We start from the raw sequence: 21,493 nt of genomic DNA on the forward strand, positions 1-21,493 counted from the left end.
GGGCACCTGTAGTCCCAGCTACTCGGGAGGCTGAGGCGGGAGAATGGCGTAAACCTGGGAGGCGGAGCTTGCAGTGAGCTGAGATCCGGCCACTGCACTCCAGCCTGGGCGACAGAGCGAGACTCCGTCTCAAAAAAAAAAAAAAAAAAAAAAAGAGAGAGTGAAAATATAGAGATAGCAAGTATTGTAAATAGATATGCTCTTCTATGATTGACAGTACTTCAGTCAGTGGCAATTATTAGTGCTTGGGCATGTTTTGGTATACAATTTCTAACAGACTTTTCCTGCCTCAGTGATGGCAGAAGTTTGTCATTGTATCTGGTTCTGTTTGGAATTGACTCCATACTCTTTTTTGTTGTTGTTGTTGTTTGACACAGGTACTTTCTCTGTCACCCAGGCCAGAGTGCAGTGGAACAATAATAGTTCACTGTAACCTTAAACTCCTGGGCTTAAGCAATCCTCCTACCTTTGCCTATTGGGTAGTTAGGACTCAGGCCTGTGTCACCATACCTGGCTAATTTTTTTTTTTTTTAATTTTTTGTAGAGATGGGGTCTCGCTGTGTTGCCCAGGCTGGTCTTGAACTCCTGGCCTCAAGTGATCCTCCCTCTTTGGCATCCCAAAGTGCTGGGACTACAGGTGTGAGCCACCATGCCCAGCAAGTTCATACTCTTTAACATGGCATTTAAGGCTCTCTGTGTAGCTCTGCTAAGTTGTTAGCTTTTTTCAATTCCTTCTTTGCAAATCCTAAACCCAAGAGGCTTCATGTTCATCCTTGTTCTGTACTACCATGTCGTTACTTGATCTGAAATGACCCTTATCTGCTTTTAAAATTTTTTCTTTCTTCATGGTTCAACTGCAGACCTACCTCATGTATAAAGGCTTCTCTAAAAACTCTAGCTCATCTGAGTTTTGTTTTTTCATGTATATGCGTGTGTTATTTCCATATGTAGGTCTGTAGCTTTTATCTGTCCTACAAAGGCATTATATGTAATTGAGTATTACATATAAAAGAGAAATGTCGGCCGGGTGCGGTGGCTCATGCCTTTAATGCCAGGCTGAGGCGGGTGGATCATGAGGTCAGGAGATCGAGACCATCTTGGCTAACATGGTGAAACCCCATCTCTATTAAAAATACAGAAAATTACCCAGGTGTGGTGGCGGGTGCCTCTGTAGTCCCATCTACTCAGGAGGCTGAGGCAGGAGAATGACGAGAACCCTGGAGGCAGAGCTTGTAGCGAGCCGAGATTGTGCCACTGCACTCCAGCCTGGGCGACAGAGTGAGACTCTGTCTCAAAAAAAAAAAAAAAAGGGAAATGTTTTGTTTCCAATTAAAATTGTATATTCTGTGAAATCTAGCAGATTATAGGTATTTAGTACTTAGTAGATACTTCTTAATTGGTAAACATATTTCTGCTAAAGGTGTTTTTCATTTTTTGTTTGTTTTTTGAAATGAAGTCTGGCTGTCACTCAGGTTGGCGTGCAGTGGCATGATCTCGGCTCACTGCAACCTCTGCCTCCCAGGTTCAAGCAGCTCTTCTGCTTCAGCCTCCCGAGTGTCTGGGACTACAGGCGCGCACCACCACGCCTGGCTAATTTTTGTATTTTTAGTAGAGATAGGGTTTCACCGTATTGGCCAGGCTGGTCTCGAACTCCTGACCTCATGATCCACCCGCCTTGGCCTCCCAAAGTGCTGGGATTACAGGCGTGAGCCACCGCACTCAGCCGCTAAAGGTGTTATTTTTTTGTTGGTTGGTTTTTTTTTAGACAAGGTCTCACTCTATGCCCAGGCTGGAGTTCAGTGGTACAGTCTCAGCTCACTGCAGCCTCAACCCCCTGGACTCAAGCAGTCCTCCCACCTCAGCCTCCTAAGGCGCACACCACTGTCCCAGCTATTTTTTTTTTTTTTTTTTTTTGTAGAGATGAAGTCTCACTGTGTTGCCTAGGCAACATTGTGAATGTACTTAATGCCACTAGATTATACACTAAAAATGGTTAAAATGGTAACCTTTATGTTGTATATATTTTACCACAATAAAAGATAAATAAAAATAAGTTCATTTATCAACTGCCAAATAAAATAAAAACAGCAAAAGCATAATGATACTCATACAATTTAAACATCATCAGTTATAACCATCAAGATTTAATCCATCCTTAAAAATTTTAATAAAGCTACTTACATTATCTTAACAGTTACAATTCTTTATTAGAAATCATCTTTTAAAAACTAAAAATCTGACATTGTCTTACTCCTTGATGATTTGTTTTTAGGAACCATATATATATATAGGTTGAAATGCAGTGTGTTTTTTAAAAATTTATCTTACAGGAAGCATCTCAATTCTACCTACTATACTGTACCTCACAATTGGGGTCCTCAGAGAGACTGCTGTGAAGTTACCTGGGGGCCAGTTATCTTCGACAGTTGCAGCTTCCCTACAGGCTCTAAAAGGAATATTATCTTCTCCCATGGCCCGGGCAGAAAAGAGCCATACTGCTTGGACTGACCTTCTCCGAAGTGCTTTAACAACAGTTCTTGACTTTTGGGATCCAGGTAATTGAGGCTATTTGGAAGCAGTTCAGTTTGTTTTAAAAAGTGAGAAAGGCCGGGCGCGGTGGCTCAAGCCTGTAATCCCAGCACTTTGGGAGGCCGAGACGGGCGGATCACAAGGTCAGGAGATCGAGACCATCCTGGCTGATACGGTGAAACCCCGTCTCTACTAAAGAATATGAAAAACTAGCCGGGCGACGAGGCGGGCGCCTGTAGTCCCAGCTACTTGGGAGGCGGAGGCAGGAGAATGGCCTGAACCTGGGAGGCGGAGCTTGCAGTGAGCTGAGATCCGGCCACCGCACTCCAGCCCTCCAGCCTGGGCGACAGAGCCAGACTCCGTCTCAAAAAAAAATAAATAAAAATAAAAAAATAAATAAAATAAAAAGTGAGAAAAAGAGTTTTTTGAGGATATTTTACTTGATCATATTTGGCCATATCACCTAGAGGAGACCATATTCAATACTATGTGTTTAGAGAATACATATAAGTAGATAGAAAATTGGCCGGGCGCAATGGCTCACACCTGTAATCCCAGCACTTTGGGAGGCCAAGGCAGGTGTATCACCTGAGGTCAGGAGTTCGGGACTAGCTGGGCAACATGGTGAAACCCCATCTCTACTAAAAATACAAAAACCAGCTGGGTCTGGTGGCACACGCCTATAATCCCAGCTACCCAATGCTGTCTCAGCTACTCGGCTGAGACAGAAGAATTGCTTGAACCCTGGAGCTGGAGGTTGCAGGGAGCCAAGATCACGCCACTGCACTCCAGCCTGGGCAACAGAGTGAGACTCCGTCTCAAAAAAAAAAAAAAGAAAGAAAAAGAAAGCTGTGTTCTGGGGCCGGGCGCAGTGGCTCACGTCTGTAATCCCAGCACTTTGGGAGGCCAAGGCTGGTGGATCACTTGAGGTCAGGAGTTCAAGGCCAGCCTGGCCAACATGGAGAAACCCCATCTCTACTGAAAATACAAAAATTAGCCAGGTGTGGTAGTGCACGCCTGTGGTCCCAGCTCTCGGAAGGCTGAGGCAGGAGGCAGGAGAATTGCTTAAACCCAGGAGGCAGAGCTTGTAGTGAGCCAAGATCGTGCCACTGCACTCCAGCCTGGGTGACAGAACAAGACTCTTGTCTCAAAAAAATAAAATTAAAAAGCTGTGTTCGATTTTAGCGTCTTTAACCCTTAATGCTGTTAAATGACAGGCAACCTATACATTAACAGTGAAAGACCTTCAGATATAATAGTGTGTTTAGTAAAAAAATAATGGAGTATGATCCATGTCTAGCCAACGGAAGTTTTTAATACACACAGTATACTGAAAAGTACATAAGCCATACAAAAAGACCAATCTGGTTCACCATGCCAGCATTTACTAAGTGACTAGTCAAGTTATTCAGTTTTTCTGCACCTTTGTTTTCTTATTAATAAATAGGGATAATTATGTTGCAAGAAATTGTTAGAGCAGTAACTTAATATGTGAAAAGCATCTCACTTATTACCTGGCATATATCAATAAATGATACCCAGTATTATTTTCAGCATCTGTTAAAACTTGTTTATCGCCGGGTGTGGTAGCTCACACCTATAATACTAGCTACCCCGGAGGATGAGGCAGGAGAATCGCTTGAACCCAGGAGGCAGAGGTTGCAGTGAGCCAAGGTCGTACCACTGCACTCCTGCCTGGGGGACAAAGTGAGACTCTGTCTCAAAAAAAAAAAAAAAAAAAAAATTCTCTTTTTTCTTTTTTTTGTGAGACTTTTATTTTCAACAGTATGTTGTAGTGATTATAAAAAGTCTTTATACACATTATACATTTTCCCTGCCTTCCCAGTTTTGTTTATAAATGTCATAATTTGCCATATTTCATTTTACATATAAAATGTTTTCAATTGAAATCAGCATTTATTGACCACCCACTTTGTGCAAAGTTGGGAATATAGTGGAGTCTGGCACCTATAAATTGCTGTTGGGTGTGATTATTACCTTAAGAATTTCCCAAAGGCAATAGTCATGTCTTAATTATCACTGCATTTCTAGTACATTAAAAAAAATTATAACTTTTTTTTTTTTTTAATGGGAGTAATTGGTACTGATTAAGTGAAATCAGGCAGAGTGTCACAAGTAGGATTCTCTAAAAGTACTCACTGAGTGGGAGTTTGGGGAGCAAGAAGTTTATTAAGAAACAACATCTGTGAGGGGAAAAGGGGAAGGCAATATGGGGCAAAAGAAGTCAAACTGTGACAGTTTCCCAACAAATCTCAGTAAATCCGTCTGAGGAACTCTGGAGCCAGATTGCCCATCAGAGTGTCTGAACATACGACAGAAATGGCCTGGCCTTCAAATGTGGGCGGTTCCAGGAAGGATTTGATCTCAGGTAAGATAGCTATCTCTAGCTGAGGCCGACCCGGAAGGAGCTGACCCTTGATCACACTTCCTACAGCTGGGCAGCACATTTTCCCTTGAAGGGGATGTCAGTGGTGCATCTCTGGATCCACCATTAAGGCTTCTCAGAAGAGTCAACGTCTTAAAGGATTAGAAAGTTTTCTCCACATGGACATCATAGAAATGGATTCTAGGAATCGCTTGAACCTGGGAGGTGGAGATTGCAGTGTGAGCCAAGATCACACCTCTGCACTCCAGCCTTGGCGACAGAACAAGACTGTCTCAAAAAAAAGAAAAAAAAGAAAGAAAGAAATGGATTCTAGGTACAACAGTTTGACCAAAAGCTTGGAGAATTAAATAGCTAAGGGAAGGCAAGTAGAACAATGAGGGGGTGTGGATTTGGGTGGAAGAGTATGTAAGAGTGGTAAATGGCAATTAGTAGGGAAATAAGTTGGATGGTACATGGGGCCAGATTATGGAGGGTTTGGCATGATTTGGACTGCCTTTAACAGGCATGTGGAATCATGAAATGGTTTTTTGTTGTTGTTGTTTTTGAGATGGGGTCTCGCCCTGTTGCCCAGGCTGGAGTGCAATGGTGCAATCTCAGCTCACTGCAACTTCTGCCTCCCGGGTTCAAGCGATTCTCCTGCCTCAGCCTCCTGAGTAGCTGGGATTACAGGTGCACGCCACCAGGCCTGGATCATTTTTGTTTTTTGTATTTGTAGTAGAGAAAGGGTTTCACCGTGTTGGTCAGGCTGGTCTCGAACTCCTGACCTCGTGATCCACCCCCCTCAGCCTCCCAAAGTGCTGGGATTACAGGCATGAGCCATTGTGTCTGGCTGAAAGGGTTTTAAGAAGGAAAGTAATGTGTTTGGATTTGCGTTTCTAAAGGTTCGCTCTTGGCAGCAGTGTAAAGAAGAAAGCCAAACTGTAGGAGATAAGATAATGTTAGTACGGAAAAAGAGGAGTAAAATGATGAAAAGTAAAATGTTAAGCAGTTTTCCACAGAACTTACTCATAGTTTGATTTAGGAGTTGAAAGGGTAGGATGACTTGAACACTCAAATGTGATTAACAGAAATAACCGAGTGAGGGTTTTTAGGACAAGATAGTGAGTTGGTTTTGAAATGCCTAGAGGATAGTCAAATGGAACAGATGGGTAGAGGTATGGAATTCAAGAAAGTAGTCTGGGCTGGAGATGCTTTCTGGACTATATATGTATTTGGGAGCTGTCAGTGTAACCTATGGGACAGTTGAAATCACCCAGCTTGAGTTTCTGGAGCAAGAAGGGGACCAAAAGCAAGGTGAGAGGAGATTCAGAAGATAATGTAGTTACAGAAGCCAGTTTTTAATAAAAAGGGAGTGGTCAGCACTATAAAATACTGTAGAGAGGCCAAACAGTGTGGGGGATAGAACTCAGTGTTGAGGCACAAATGAGAGGTGTAAGGAATGGGAAAGATCAGGTATAGGCTTCTCTTCACAGGAAGAAGAGAAATAGCTAAACGGAAAGTGTAAGGTCAAGGGATAACTTTTTTTAAAGATGACATTCAAGCATGAGTTCATACTTACAGGGCAAAAAAAGGAGGTGGACATGTGGTTGGAGTTAGAAGTATTAGAAAGGAAAGTAGCATCCCTGTCTAGGCAGAAGGAATAAAATTTACAGCACATTTAAAAGGATTGACCTCTGCCAATATGAGGAAAGAACAGGAGATGAGGATAGAAAATAGTATTATAGCTACAAGTTTTTAGGTTGAGGGCTGGCCAGTGTGGCTCACGCCTGTAATCCCAGCACTTTGGGAGGCCATGGCGAAAGGACCGCTTGAGGCCAGGAGTTCAAACCAGTGTGGGCAACATAGCAAGATACTGTCTCTACAAATAATAATAATAATTCATGTTGAGGGTTATGATGAGCTTGCCTCTTTCGTCTCACACACAAAAATAATGGGTTGTGTATTTTTTGTTGTTGTTTTTGTTTTTGGATGTGTATCAGGGAATTAGGCTAGGACAGGATTTAGACTAGCTACTGAAATTAAGGAGTTGATCATGACAGGTTAAATGTTTGCTGCCTAACAAATTACCTCAAAACTTAGTGGCTTAAAAGAGCAAACACTTATTATCTGACCGTTTCTATGGGTCCAGGATTAGGAGCAGTTTAGCTATGTGGTTCTAGCTTAGGTTCTCTCATGAAATTCCTGTTAAGGTGTTGTTGGCCAGGGCTGCAGCTAGAGGATTCATTTCCAAGATGACTCATTCATATGGCTATTGGCAAGAGGCCTCAGTTCTTACCACACAGGCTTTTCACAGGCTAATGCTAAGCAAATTATGCATCTATCATAGGTAAAAGTAGGAATAAAGAGATTTTAGAAGAAAAGGTAAAAGGAACCCAGGAGAACTTTATCTTGCTGAGAATAAAGACATTTTTACTAAACAAATTAGCTGACTCTGTTGCAGTTTCAAGTTGCTATAGGTGGTTAAAAATAACTTTGCTGTAAGGGAAGCAGTATAGCATTATAGTTAACAGTACACTCTCTGTAATCAAACTTTCTGCCTTACTAATTGTGTGACTTGGACAAATGACTACATTTCTGTTTCTCGTCCATAAAATAAGGGATATGAGTACCTACCTCATGTTGCTGTTATGTTGATTAAATATTTAATGTAGATAAAGTGCTTATAGCAGTGCTACATGTTAACGTTAAATGTTAACTGTGTACTTGTTTTACCTTAAAATCATTCAGATGTCTTTTATAAAATAAATCCTATTCATCCATAAAATTTTGCTTTCACTGCTACTGTGCCTCTTGAGTATTGTCAACTCTGATATTATCTCCTCAAGGCTTTCTCTGATCACCCAGTATAGACTGTCCTGGGCTACTTTGAATATTGTTTGTTTGTCTGTTTGTTTAAAGGGACAGGGACTTGCTATGTTGCCCAGGCTGGAGTGCAGTATCTATTCACAGGCACAATCATTGTGCACTGCAGCCTCGAACTCCTGGTGGACTCAACCAGTCCTCCCACCTCAGTGTCTCAAGTAGCTGCGAGTACAGACACACACCACTGCTCCTGGTGTGGTGTTTTTTTGTTTTTGTTTTGTTTTGTTTTGTTTTCTGTTGAGACGGAGTCTCCCTTTGCAGCCCAGGCTGGAGTGCGGTGGTGCAATCTCGGCTCACTGCAACCTCTGCTTGCCAGTGTCAAGTGATTCCCTGCGTCAGCCTCCCAAGTAGCTGGGATTACAGTCATGCACCACCACATCTGGCCAATTTTTGTATTTTTAGTAGAGACCAGGCGTCACCATGTTGACCAGGCTGGTCTCGAATTCCTGACCTCAAGTGATCCACCCGCCTGAGCCTCCCAAAGTGCTGGGATTACAGGCGTGAGCCACTGCACCCAGCCAGCTTTTTAATATATTTTTATATGCTTAGACCTTATCACTAGCTGAAAGTCTTTGCTTCTCAGTTTATAGTGTATCTTCTCTATAAGATGTATTCTCCGTGCCTAAAAGAGGACTGGCATACAATGTTTCTTAAGTACTTGTTGAACGAATGTGACCAAAACTACTACATATGTATGTCATTTCTTCATAAGTAACAACCCATTCTTTTTTTTTCTTTTTTTTTTTTTTTTTGAGATGGAGTCTCACTCTGTCGCCCAGGCTGGAGTGCAGTGGCCGGATCTCAGCTCACTGCAAGCTCCGCCTCCCGGGTTCACGCCATTCTCCTGCCTCAGCCTCCCGAGTAGCTGGGACTACAGGCGCCCACTGCCTCGCCCGGCTAGTTTTTTATATTTTTTAGTAGAGACGGGGTTTCACAGTGTTAGCCAGGATGGTCTCGATCTCCTGACCTCGTGATCCGCCCGTCTCGGCCTCCCAAAGTGCTGGGATTACAGGCTTGAGCCACCGCGCCCGGCTGTAACAACCCATTCTTAACCAATTTAAATATTTGAATTTGCTACACCTTTCCTTTTTGAATAACAGTGATTTTTTTTCCACAGCAGGTTCATTAAAATTATTTAATGAGAGTATGACTGGAAAATAAAGGTAGATTACTTCTAATAGAAAATTCCATCAAATGATTGTAGTACACAGCTGTTTTCAGGTTTTTCTCTACTCTTGAGAAATCATATGTGTAAAGTGCTAAGGTATTTTCACTTGATACATGTACTATCAAAATACTTTAACAAAGAGAAAATAATTGTCCAAGCATTTCTGTGTTGCTTCACAGTAAAAGTAGTTAACATGATAAGTAGCATATACTGAGCGTCATGTGTAGCACACTATTCTAAATGCTTCACATGGATTAACTCATTTAGTCTTCATAACCCTATCAATGTGAGTACTGTTGTTATTCCCATTTTTACAGATGAGGAAACTGAAGATGGAGTTAGATTTCCAAAGTCACACAACTAATAAATATATATTCCTAGTAAATGTATATATTTATTTACTGATGCCTTAACCTTTAAAGATTATAATTACTTTGGTAGTTCTTAGCTCTAGAATTACTTATAATGCACATCTTAAAATGTACATTTGCCAGGGTTCTTAATCAGCGTTCATTGTCTATATCTGTTGTGTACACCAAACTGTTACTACCAAACTGTAGACAGCTTCACACAGGTATATAAAGCAGTAAATATGATCTGTTTCTAATAGAGCATTTCTCTTTAGTTGATGAAACACACCAAGAACTTGATGAAGTCAGTCTACTTACCGCTATCACAGTGTTTATTTTGTCTACCAGTCCAGAAGTAACTACCATCCCATGCCTTCAGAAGCGCTGTATTGATAAATTTAAAGCTACTCTTGAGATAAAAGATCCGATGGTAAGTGTCTTTTAATGGAAAGATGTATGTAATAGGACTATGGCTAGGCTTTTACAAAATTTTCTTTGTGATTTTTGTTGGCTCCAATAGGAAATATTAGACTACAAATTTTTTATTTTCAGATTTCAGATTAATTTCTATTTCAGGAGTGACAAAGCCAAATAAGTCTTGTTCTTCAGCCCTAAGGGTAGAGGATAGTGGCAGGAGAGGAAATGTTAAGAAACTAAATTCAAGATAGAGGAATCTTAAGATTGATGTAGCACCAGAACTTTATAAGGGACTTAATTTATAAGATACTTTGTAGCATATTGTAGTGGATTTTATTTTTTAAAAAAAAAGAGAGAGAAAGGGAGGCCAGGCACTGTGGCTCATGCCTGTAATTCCATCCAGCACTTTGGGAGGACACGGTGGGCAGATTGCTTGAGGCCAGAAGTATGAGAACAGCCTGGGCAGCATGGTGAGAAAGCATCTCTACAAAAAAACACAAAAATTAGCCTGGTGTGGGGGTGCAGGCCTGTAGTCCCAGCTGCTCTGGGGGACTGAGGCAGGAGGATCAATCGAGCCTGGGACCTTGAGGCTGCAGTGAGCCATGATCATGCCACTGCACCCCAGCCTGGATAACACAGCCAGACGCTGTCTCAAAAAAAAAGACTCCAGCACATACCTTCAGTAATATGAATGTGAAATAATAGGACCCATTCCAAAAGCAATACACACAAATTTATCCCATTCCCTTATGTCCCCTTCATTTACTTGAGTAATCTCCTATTTTTTATGTGCCTCTAGGTGAGTTCATAGCCAGTGATCACACATATATCTACTCCTGAAGATACAGGAACCAGATTTCCTCTCAGAAAAAATAATTATTAAAACACCATTACAGTTAACTCAATAAAAGTTGATTTATATATTTGATGTATAGTCATTTCCTTTTATCCTCTGTCCTGTTGCCTGCTGCCTGCAGCAGCTTTGTATAGCAGTCTCCAAGTTGGGACTCTGATGCCTGATGACACATAATTAATACGGTCCAGACGTGGTTCCTTGAAACACTCAGACCATGACATTTGAACATTAAATACATCATTTTTGTCTAAAACATTTTCTGAAATCAACAAAATATCTTTCAAGGTTGTATGTGTTTGTTGTTTTGGGTGTTTTTTTGTTTTGTTTTGTTTTGCTTTCTACCCATAAAAATGTTAAAGGAGGAGGCTGGGTGTGGCGGCTCATGTCTGTAATTCCAGCACTTCGGGAGGCCAAGGCAGGTGGATCAGTTGAGGTCAGGAGTTCGAAACCAGCCTGACCAACAAGGTGAAACCCCTTCTCTACAAAAAATACAAAAAATTAGCTGGGTGTGGTGGCGAACGCCTGTAGTCCCAGCTACTCGGGAGGCTGAGACAGGAAAATTGCTTGAACTCAGGAGGTAGAGGTTGCAGTGAGCCGAGATCGCACCCCTGCACTCCAGCCTGGACAATGGAGCAAGAGTCCGTCTCAAAAAAAAAAAAGTTAAAGGAGGGGTTTTGGTGGTGTTTTTGTTTTACATTATAGAGAAAGACATGAGGGAGAAAAGGAGAATTAGAGAAAAGAAGAAAAATTAACCACTCTGTTTTGCTTCCCTGTTTACCTATATGCTTCTTTCCCATTCCAAACTGTCACAACCACTGTTAGCATAGAAGTTTGATTACCTGTTGGCCGTTGGACTTTCAAATTAAAGATAAATTAGAAATAAATTTAAATACTTTCACTACTTTAAAAAGCAAAGAGTCGTCAGGGACTTTTTAAAATTTTATTTATAGTATTTGCTGTTCTTTTCTCTTACCCAATTAGGTACAAATCAAGACCTACCAGCTCCTCCATTCCATCTTTCAGTATCCAAATCCAGCTGTTTCCTACCCATACATTTACTCTTTAGCATCCTGTATCATGGAAAAACTGCAGGAAATAGACAAGAGAAAACCTGAAAACACTGCTGAGCTTCAGATCTTCCAAGAAGGCATAAAGGTCTTAGAAACACTGGTTACTGTTGCTGAAGAACACCATCGTAAGTGTCAGCACTACATTCTTACTAACTCAGTCTCTACAAAAGTCAGAACTTTACTGTTATTTAAATTGCAAAACATTCAGTCACATTGTATCTGTATTTCACGTTCATTGAAAGGTGTTATGTTAATCCCAAGTATTGATACTATTATGAATTTAGAAGAGATTGGATGAATTGTTTTCTCTAGTGGGGAAAAATGTATACAGATCAGGGGCATTTGCAGCCTTATGTTAGGAACATTTAAGTCCCTGAACTTATATCATTTGTTTACTTTCTAGGCTCTCAGCTGGTGGCCTGTCTTTTGCCCATCCTCATTTCCTTCCTTTTGGATGAAAATGCTCTGGGATCAGCAACTTCCATAATGAGAAATTTACATGACTTTGCTCTACAAAATCTCATGCAGATTGGACCTCAGTATTCATCTGTTTTTAAAAGTTTAGTGACTTCTTCTCCAGCCCTAAAAGCCCGCCTTGAGGCCGCTATAAAGGGCAATCAGGAAAGTGTCAAAGTCAAGATACCAACATCTAAATATACTAAGAGTCCTGGAAAAAACTCGAGCATCCAATTAAAGACCAGTTTCCTCTGATGTTATTATTATTATTATTATTATTTGGAATAGTAAGCACCTTAATATAATACTTGATCATTTCCTTTGGGGACAAAAGGGACATTTTAGACACAAGTGCCCTTGGAGGTCTAGTTGATTGTTTTACCTTAAATAGCTGTGACTCTTCAAAGTAACAGCATACTTACCATTTTTGTGTGGGGGGGGGGGTTGTGGGTTTGTTTGTTTGTTTGTTTTTCTATTTAAAAAGACAACGGAGCTAACTTACCAGGAATTTTAAGAAAGTGCTAAAGAACTAAACTTACTAAACAATCTACTGCTTTAAAAATGAAATGGATTGCCAGGCGCGGTGGCTCAAGCCTGTAATCCCAGCACTTTGGGAGGCCGAGACGGGTGGATCACGAGGTCAGGAGATCGAGACCATCCTGGCTAACACGGTGAAACCCCGTCGCTACTAAAAAATACAAAAAACTAGCCGGGCGCGGTGGCGGGCGCCTGTAGTCCCAGCTACTCGGAAGGCTGAAGCAGGAGAATGGCGGAAACCCGGGAGGCGGAGCTTGCAGTGAGCTGAGATCCGGCCACTGCATTCCAGCCTGGGCGACAGAGCGAGACTCCGTCTCAAAAAAAAAAAAAATGAAATGGATTTCTTCTAACAGTCTGTACACATGCGGTATACTTAATACCGTAACAGATATAAATATGACTCTAGTGTAAATTATCTGCACTAATATTGTATCCCAGTTGCTGATTTAAAATTCTGCCTTGGCCAGGTATGGTAGCTCACCCCTGTAATTCCAGCACTTTGGGAGTCCAAGGCAGTTGGATCACGAGGTCAGGAGTTCGAGACCAGCCTCACCAACATGGTGAAACCAACATGTACTACTAAAAGTACAAAAATTAGCCAGGTGTGGTGGCACACACCTGTAATCCCAGCTACTCAGGAGGCTGAAGCAGGAGAATTGCTTGAACCTGGGAGACAGAGGTTGCAGTGAGCCGAGATTGCACCACTGCACTCCACCCTAGGCAACAGAGTGAGACTCTATCTCAAAAAAAAAAAATTCTGCCTTATTCAGTAATTGTATTAAACTTTCTCTGATTTCTCCAAGAAGATAAAATGATTGGAGGACTATTTAGGAAACCTGGTCTAGGATTATCCAGTATACAATAATACAAATTACTTACAGCCCTACAGTGTGACATAAGATTCGGTATCTATATCATGGTTTTTCACCATCTTTTGGTTTAGTTTATATTGGGTTCAGAAAATGGAAGTTTTACTCATTTTAAATAGAATAAGGTATCTCCACTATTTCTCAAATGGATTTTTCCGTTTACCTCTGTTCTTACTAATTGTGTTCATTTTCATTTGTGGCAAACATTTATATCAATGAGTTTTAATATAGGTTCATATCTATATTGTATTTAGATCAACTATGGGTTTATATAAATGCCAAATTTAGTACAGCAAATTTAGGTCATCAGGTGAATACAAGTATTTTTTTAACATGAAACATTTTATTATAGAAAAAGATTAATGATAAAGTCATGTTGGTTGAAAAATATTTTTTAACTCTGTTCATGATTGTTGATTCTCCTTCTACTTCAGTGTTATACTGTGTGAATCAAGCGCTATGTCAAAACAGAGCATTTCCCTGTTAAAAATCACAAACCGAAGTGATAGAGGCATTTCAGAATTGAGAAAACATTTTGAAGCAAGAGCAATGTGATGTACCTATTTTATTATGTTTGTATATAAATACTATTGTAAACTGTTCAGAGTGAAAACATTTGACAGACTCTAACACTACAATCATTTTTTCTAAATTACATAAATAAAGCTAATTTTCATTATCATTCTTGTATTTTTAAATTATTTTACCAACAAAAGATGGCAGGTTGGTTTCTCTCACACGGATTCCAGAAAATCAGCCTTTTTTCTCAGAAGAGCCCTTTCTTTGGAGCATTATTTGTGATGGTTTGGATTTTCTGTCTCTTCCTAAGTGTCTCTGGGCATCGAGTGTATCTTTCTTATTGTTCCCTTTACCTAAAATGTGCTTTTCTGTCCTCTCTTCTGTCTGGTGATTGCCCATTCCTTATAGGCCTGGCTTAAATGTCACCTTTCCTTGGTAACTCTCCTTAACACGTCTTAACTTCCTCTTACACCAATTTAACTACTTCCTCATCTGTGTTTCCATAGTGCTTAATACTTAATACATTTTTGTATGCGTAAAAAATCACATTGCAATTTGTGTTTTGTTTGTTTGTTTGTTTTAAGCCAAGGTCTTGTTCTGTTGCCCAGGCTGGAATGCAATGGTGTGAACACAGCTCAGTGCAGCCTTGACCTACTAGGCTCTGTTTGGACGAACGGAGGCAAGATGGCGCACTTCCGGGTTCTTCATCCCCCCCAACTTTTCCCGCGCGCGCGAAAATGCAGCCGACACCCGGGAAGGTGCAGACCAACTGGGCATGCGCCAGGTGACGTCAATCTGAAGAGACCAAGATTTACCTGGTCGCACCTGCGGAACGCCCCCGGACACGCCCGTGCCCCGCCTATCGCCCGCCCACTCCCAGAAAAGCCGCTCCGGACCAGTGCCACGCGCGGACTTCCCAGCTTCCCCACTGCGGTCGGGACTGCCGGAACTCCGTCCGAGGGCAGCATGGAGAACTCTGTGGGCCTCAGTTGCCGGAGGCCAACAGACCTCTCCTTACCCACCTTCTTCCCCTGAAGCTAGGTGACCAAAATAAACTTGCAGTTTTGCTCCTACCCTTGCCTAGTCGCTGGTTCCTTTGCGCCCGCTCTGGTGGTCTTAGAAAAACAAGTCAGTTGGTGCCGAAACCGGGAGGAGACCCCTCCTCGGGGCCCCCAGGGTCTGAGGAGCCTCCTCCTCCTCCTCGCTCCACGCCGCAGACGGACCAGGACCTGAGACCGCTTCCCTCACTCTCACGGCCTCTCTGGGGTAAGTGCCCTTGTTCCTCTTTACCTCCCTCGGCCAGAAATCCTGCGCAGGTCCGGGGTCCATTTGGAGCCACCAAGTGGCTCGGGAGACCCGTTCAGGACGGAGACATCCGCCTGAAGGTAATCTCCACTTAGGCTTCAAGAGCCTCTCGTCTGTCTCTGCTGGTTCCAAAGGACGCTTTGAAGCCAGGCAGGGATCCATTCCCATGTCCATTGGGTCCATTGTTGTCGGTAAAGAGGAAACAAATGGGAACCCCCAGTCATTGGCCGATCTTTCCAAAATTGAAAAGCGTTTAGGGGATTTCTCAGCTAATCCCACCGTTTACATAAAGGAATTTAGATATCTTTGTCAGGCTTATGACTTAACTTGGCATGACCTCCAGGTTATCCTAACCTCCACCCTAAACCCTGAGGAGCAAGAGCGCATCCTAGTGGCCGCCAGGCAGCACGCCAACCAACTACATTTAACTGATGCCACCATCCCACTAGGGGAGCAAGCAGTCCCCTCGGCAGACCCAGACTGGAACTACCAAGCAAACCAGCCTGGGCGCCGTAGGCGAGACATAATGGTTCAGTGTTTGTTGGCTGGTATGCAAACAGCCTCAAACAAAACTGTGAATTTTAACAAATTAAAAGAAATTATACAAAATCCAGAAGAAAATCCAGCCGCATTCTTAAATAGGCTGACTGAGGTTCTACCCAATATACCCGGTTAGATCCGGCCTCCCCCACAGGGCCACCATTTTGGCGTCTTATTTCATTTCTCAGTCAGCTCCTGACATTCGTAAGAAACTTCAAAAGGTAGAGGATGGTCCTCAGGCACCAATACAAGATCTGGTTAAATTAGCCTTTAAGGTCTATAACTCCAGAGAGGAGACGGCTGAGGCAGTGCGACAGGCACGCCTCAAACAGAAAGCCCAACTCCTAGCAGCGGCTTTACAGCCCAGTCGTAACCCCAGACCAGAGAGTACACACTCCGCAGACTCCAAGGCTACGAAAGGAGCCTGCTATAAGTGCGGCAAGGCGGGACACTATGCTAATAGGTGTCCGCAAGGTCCCCGAGCCCCAACGCAGCCTTGCTATAAGTGCAAGGCGTCAGGACATTGGGCCAATGAATGTCCTAAGCCTCGTCCACCAGCAACCCCCTGCCCTGCTTGCCAGCAGGGAGGACACTGGAAGTCTGATTGCCCCACCCTGAGAACAGGTGCTGCGTCTCCACGTGACCCCCTTTCCCAGGATCCTGGGAGCTCCTTCCAGCTCCTACATCTGGACGACAATGACACTGAAGGTGCCAGACTCGGGGACCCCCATCACCCTCGCAGAGCCGCAGGTAACTCTCCTGGTAGCGGGTAAGACAATTAATTTTTTAATCAACAGCGAGGCTACCTATTCTGTTTTGCCGTCCTTCTCTGGACCTAGCCTTCCATCCAATATCTCTATAGTAGGAGTAAGCGGAAAGCCATCCACCCCACGAAAAACTCCACTCCTCAGTTGCTGCCTGGCCAACAACTACTCTGCACACTCATTCCTCATTCCCAGCTAAAGAGGGCCCCCACCGGGAACAATCAGTGGACATCAGTTCAACTTTCCCCCACTCGCCTCAAACTTACAAAACTTTCTTAACTAGTTCATGCTCTCTGACCCCTGGCGCTTAGCTCACTTTCTCACCATTTTCTACATAAACCTATCAGACTTTCAATACATAACCCCAGACCCAGATCTACCTCCAGACAATAGTCCAGAGCAGTGGTTCTCCCATCTCCTAACCTTCATTGAACATCTCCAGTGGCAAGGGACACTCCGTGACTACACGGAAAATGAAGTCTCATTTTATACTTATATTGCTGTTTCACTCATTCACTCAGACCTTTGCTAGTCCGCCTACTGTATGGCAATTTTTTTCTCATCACTGAAACTTGGCCACAAGACAGCCAAACACACTCAGTAGTACATAGTTCTGCCAGTTGTCTTCCTTAAGGCTATCAAACTTCTCTCCACACAATAGAGACCCCTTTCTCATGGCTCGCACTTATCTGCCAAAGGCTAGACTTAACCTACACTGTGAATATAACCAATCTCTCCCACTGCTTCCTCTGTGAGGCTTTAGAAGGCCCCCACCTAGTGGCAGCCCCCTGCCCATGGCCTTCAACACAACTGGTCAAACATCCCACAACTCACTCACACTCCAGGCGCCACTATACCAGAAATCCAAACTGCCCAATCCTTCCTTTCCGTTATTCAACTCCAAATTCATCCTGAGGTAATCATGCTCAGGCACCCAATGGAGGCCACGCAGCCCCCATTGAAGGCTATTTCTCGTCCAAACTGCCCAATCCTTCCTTTCCGTTATTCAACTCCAAATTCATCCTGAGGTAATCATGCTCAGGCACCCAATGGAGGCCACACAGCCCCCATTGAAGGCTATTTCTCGTCCAAACTGCCCAATCCTTCCTTTCCGTTATTCAACTCCAAATTCATCCTGAGGTAATCATACTCAGGCACCCAATGGAGGCCAAACAGCCCCCATTGAAGGCTATTTCTCGTGCAACTGATCTCTCTCTAAAACTCTTAACCATACAGCCATTAACTGATCCCTCTATGTCCCCGTGTCCTTGGTCCCCAGTCTAACTTTATACAGCCAGGCAGAAGTAGCAGAGCTTTTCCAGCAACTTTCCATGCCACTACGCCACCCCCGTAAAAAAAAAAAAAAAAACTGGGCTGTTTTCCGCCCTCTAGTTATTGGAATCAGCTGAAAGCCTGGCCTCCCTGCAGCGCCGAACTACCTCAATAGCCTAAGTAGCTGCCCAAAACAGGCGAGCCCTAGACTTGCTTATAGCTGAAAAAGGAGGCACTTGTCTCTTCCTTGGAGAAGAGTGCTATTATGTTAGCAAGTCAGGCCTAGTAGACACTAGCATTCAAACCCTCAATAAAATAAAATAAAAAACTGAGATATAAAACCTTAACACCCCAACCTTGCCGGGACCTTCCTTCTGGGTTTTGCCCATATTCCGACAAATGCTTCCATAGCGCGTTCCTATACTAATACCGTGCCTTATTTTATTCTTCATCCGTACGTCCAAATGCCAACCATGGGCCCTGACCTTAACGACGCCCCTTAACAGCAGGAAGTAGCCAGACAGACCACGGCGCCCCTTTATCACTATTACCAATAAAAGGTTGGACTGTTTGGAGGAACGGAGGCAAGATGGCGCACTTCCGGGTTCTTCATCCCCCCCAACTTTTCCGCGCGCGCGAAAATGCAGCCGACACCCGGGAAGGTGCAGACCAACTGGGCATGCGCCAGGTGACGTCAATCTGAAGAGACCAAGATTTACCTGGTCGCACCTGCGGAACGCCCCCGGACACGCCCGTGCCCCGCCTATCGCCCGCCCACTCCCAGAAAAGCCGCTCCGGACCAGTGCCACGCGCGGACTTCCCAGCTTCCCCACTGCGGTCGGGACTGCCGGAACTCCGTCCGAGGGCAGCATGGAGAACTCTGTGGGCCTCAGTTGCCGGAGGCCAACAGACCTCTCCTTACCCACCTTCTTCCCCTGAAGCTAGGTGACCAAAATAAACTTGCAGTTTTGCTCCTACCCTTGCCTAGTCGCTGGTTCCTTTGCGCCCGCTCTGGTGGTCTTAGAAAAACAAGTCAGGCTCGAGTGATCCTCTTGCCTCAGCCCCCACAAGTAGCAGGAACTGCAGATGTGCGCCTCCAAGCCTAATTTAAAAATTTTTTTGTAGATATGAGGTCTCACTATGTTGCCCAGTCTGGTCTCAAACTCCTGAGCTCAAGCTGTCCGCCCGCCTTGGCCTCCCAAAGTGCTAGGATTACAGGTGTGAGCCACCACATCCAGCCCACATTGCATTTTAATATTATCTTGTCTCCCTCTTAGAGTATACCTCTTCAAAGGGAGAAATTATGTCTTTTATAACTTGGCTCACTTAATAGCTATTGAATTGCACTGGTACAGGATGGATCAGGACTTGTAACTTCTTTGCCAAGGCAAATGCTGAACTAGGTTGTTCTCAGGATGTAACTAATTTGACTTAGGGATTTCTAAAAAGTGTTTTGTCTGTTTTTGCTGTTTCATTTAGTTTGCTCTTACACGTTAAGATTTCTACTCCTTTAGTAGCCTAGTATCCTGAATTACTTGGATTAAAGGTGCTTATATGAATGTCAGTAATTAGGGAAAAAAACTCTTATGTCCAGTGTAATGGAATTAGGAAATCTGAGCTATTCTTAAATGTATTGCCTTAAATCGCCTTATTTAATACAACACTGAACCATTAAATGTATCCTTACTGATAATGAAATTAAGGCTTAACAGCTGGGATTTGAACCCATCTTTCTGATCCCAAGCATTCATGCTGGAGACAGAAAAACTAGCAATCCCGATTCCATCAAGGTATGGCTCTTCTCCTCTTTCAGCACTCCGGGCTCCCTCAGGAGCCTTCCTCAGTCTTTGTTGAAGATATTTTTTTTTTTTTTTTTTTTTTTGAGACGGAGTCTCGCTCTGTCACCCAGGCTGGAGTGCAGTGGCCGGATCTCAGCTCACTGCAAGCTCCGCCTCCCGGGTTTACGCCATTCTCCTGCCTCAGCCTCCCGAGTAGTTGGGACTACAGGCGCCCGCCACCGCGCCCGGCTAGTTTTTTGTATTTTTAGTAGAGACGGGGTTTCACTGTGTTAGCCAGGATGGTCTTGATCTCCTGACCTCGTGATCCGCCCGTCTTGGCCTCCCAAAGTGCTGGGATTACAGGCTTGAGCCACCGCGCCCGGCCGAAGATATTTTCAATTACATTTCTCCAAATTACAACTAAAACATTTCTGGCTAATACAGTAGGATAAAGTATTTTTAAAATTATCTTCTACAGTTTCTTCTTTTTTTTTTTTTTTTTTTGGAGACGGAGTTTTGCTCTTGTTGCCCAGGCTGGAGTGCAGTGGCACAATCTTGGCTCACTGCAGCCTCCATCTCCCGGGTTCAAGTGAGTCTCCTGCCTCAGCCTTCCCAAGTAGCTGGGATTACAGGCATGTGCCACCACATCTGGCTAATTTTGTATTTTTAGTAGAGGCAGGGTTTGTCCATGTTGGTCAGGCTGGTTTCGAACTCCTGAGCTCAGGTGATCTGCCCGCGTCAGCCTCCCAAAGTACTGGGATTACAGGCATGAGCCACTGTACCTGGCCCATCCTCTACAATTTCTGTGGGGATAGATTATATGCTTAGATTATTAATGAGTCTAGTTGTAATAAAGCAGCTGCATATTAATTAGCTTGGTAACTTTACAAATTAAAAATTTGATTAGTAACTTGGATGAAACCATCAAAATGGTATAATATTTGTCTTGAGCTTTATTTTTTTCTAAGAAGAGAAATAGAGACAAAGCTACTAGTTAAGTTGTTCTATTTAGCCCATTGCTTAAAAGCTTATGTAAAATAACATTGGATATAACAGATTTCTGTTAATAAAATATTGAGTCTAAATTTTACTTCTATAAAACAAACTTCACTGTCAAGGGAACATTAAGGCCCTTGAAAAGATATAAGTAACTACTATAAAAGAGGTATGATGGTGAGGTTTGGGCTTAAAATTTATTTATTATAAAAGAAAAAAAGTTGGCCAGGCACGGTGGCTCATGCTGGTAATCCCAGCACTTTGGGAGGCTGAGGTGGGCTCCCAAGGAGATCACGAGGTCAGGAGATCAAGACCATCCTGGCTAACACGGTGCAACCCCATCTTTACTGAAAATTAGCTGGGCATGGTGGCAGGTGCCTGTGATCCCAGCTACTTAGGAGGCTGAGGTAGGAGAATTGCTTGAACCCGGAGGTGGAGGTTGCATTGAGCCAAGATCGCGCCATTGCATTCCAGCCTGGGTGACAGAGCGAGACTGTCTCAAAAAAAAAAAAAAGTTATGAATATGGGAGCCCAGAGAAGAAAACTGGAGCTTCCAAGATCAACTTTATGGAAAGCATCTTACGATACAGGCCTGGAGAATAGCACTTGATGGAATAGATACATAACCCAAGAGTCCTTTTTTTAACCAATATTTAAAACTGTTTAATTATATATAGCATATATAATCCCAAAATTATGACCTATTAGATAAAGTGCTGAAATGTATTCATAACTACAGAATTATGTACCACATATTTCCCCAAAACTTTGTTTTGTTTTTTTTGTTTGTTTTCTGAG

The 21,493-nt window shown here is 43.2% G+C and overlaps 1 protein-coding gene across 10 annotated transcripts in view; it reads left to right on the plus strand.

Moving 5' to 3' along the window:
- Window positions 1-21,493, plus strand: part of HEATR5A (HEAT repeat containing 5A) — a 148,177-nt gene that overhangs the window by 111,533 nt on the left and 15,151 nt on the right. For 7 of the 10 annotated variants that reach the window (XM_033188327.1, XM_033188334.1, XM_033188333.1 and 4 more), the window contains 4 exons: window positions 2,331-2,555; window positions 9,592-9,746; window positions 11,571-11,784; window positions 12,063-12,435. In XM_033188327.1, the coding sequence (XP_033044218.1) occupies window positions 2,331-2,555; window positions 9,592-9,746; window positions 11,571-11,784; window positions 12,063-12,370 (902 nt within the window). In that variant the 3' untranslated portion in view covers window positions 12,371-12,435. The other 3 variants (XM_033188329.1, XM_033188335.1, XM_033188337.1) reach the window with 3 other exon arrangements.

The sequence above is a fragment of the Trachypithecus francoisi genome, unplaced genomic scaffold, assembly GCF_009764315.1.
Source record: "Trachypithecus francoisi isolate TF-2019V2 unplaced genomic scaffold, Tfra_2.0 Lachesis_group3, whole genome shotgun sequence".
Lineage (NCBI taxonomy): Eukaryota > Metazoa > Chordata > Mammalia > Primates > Cercopithecidae > Trachypithecus > Trachypithecus francoisi.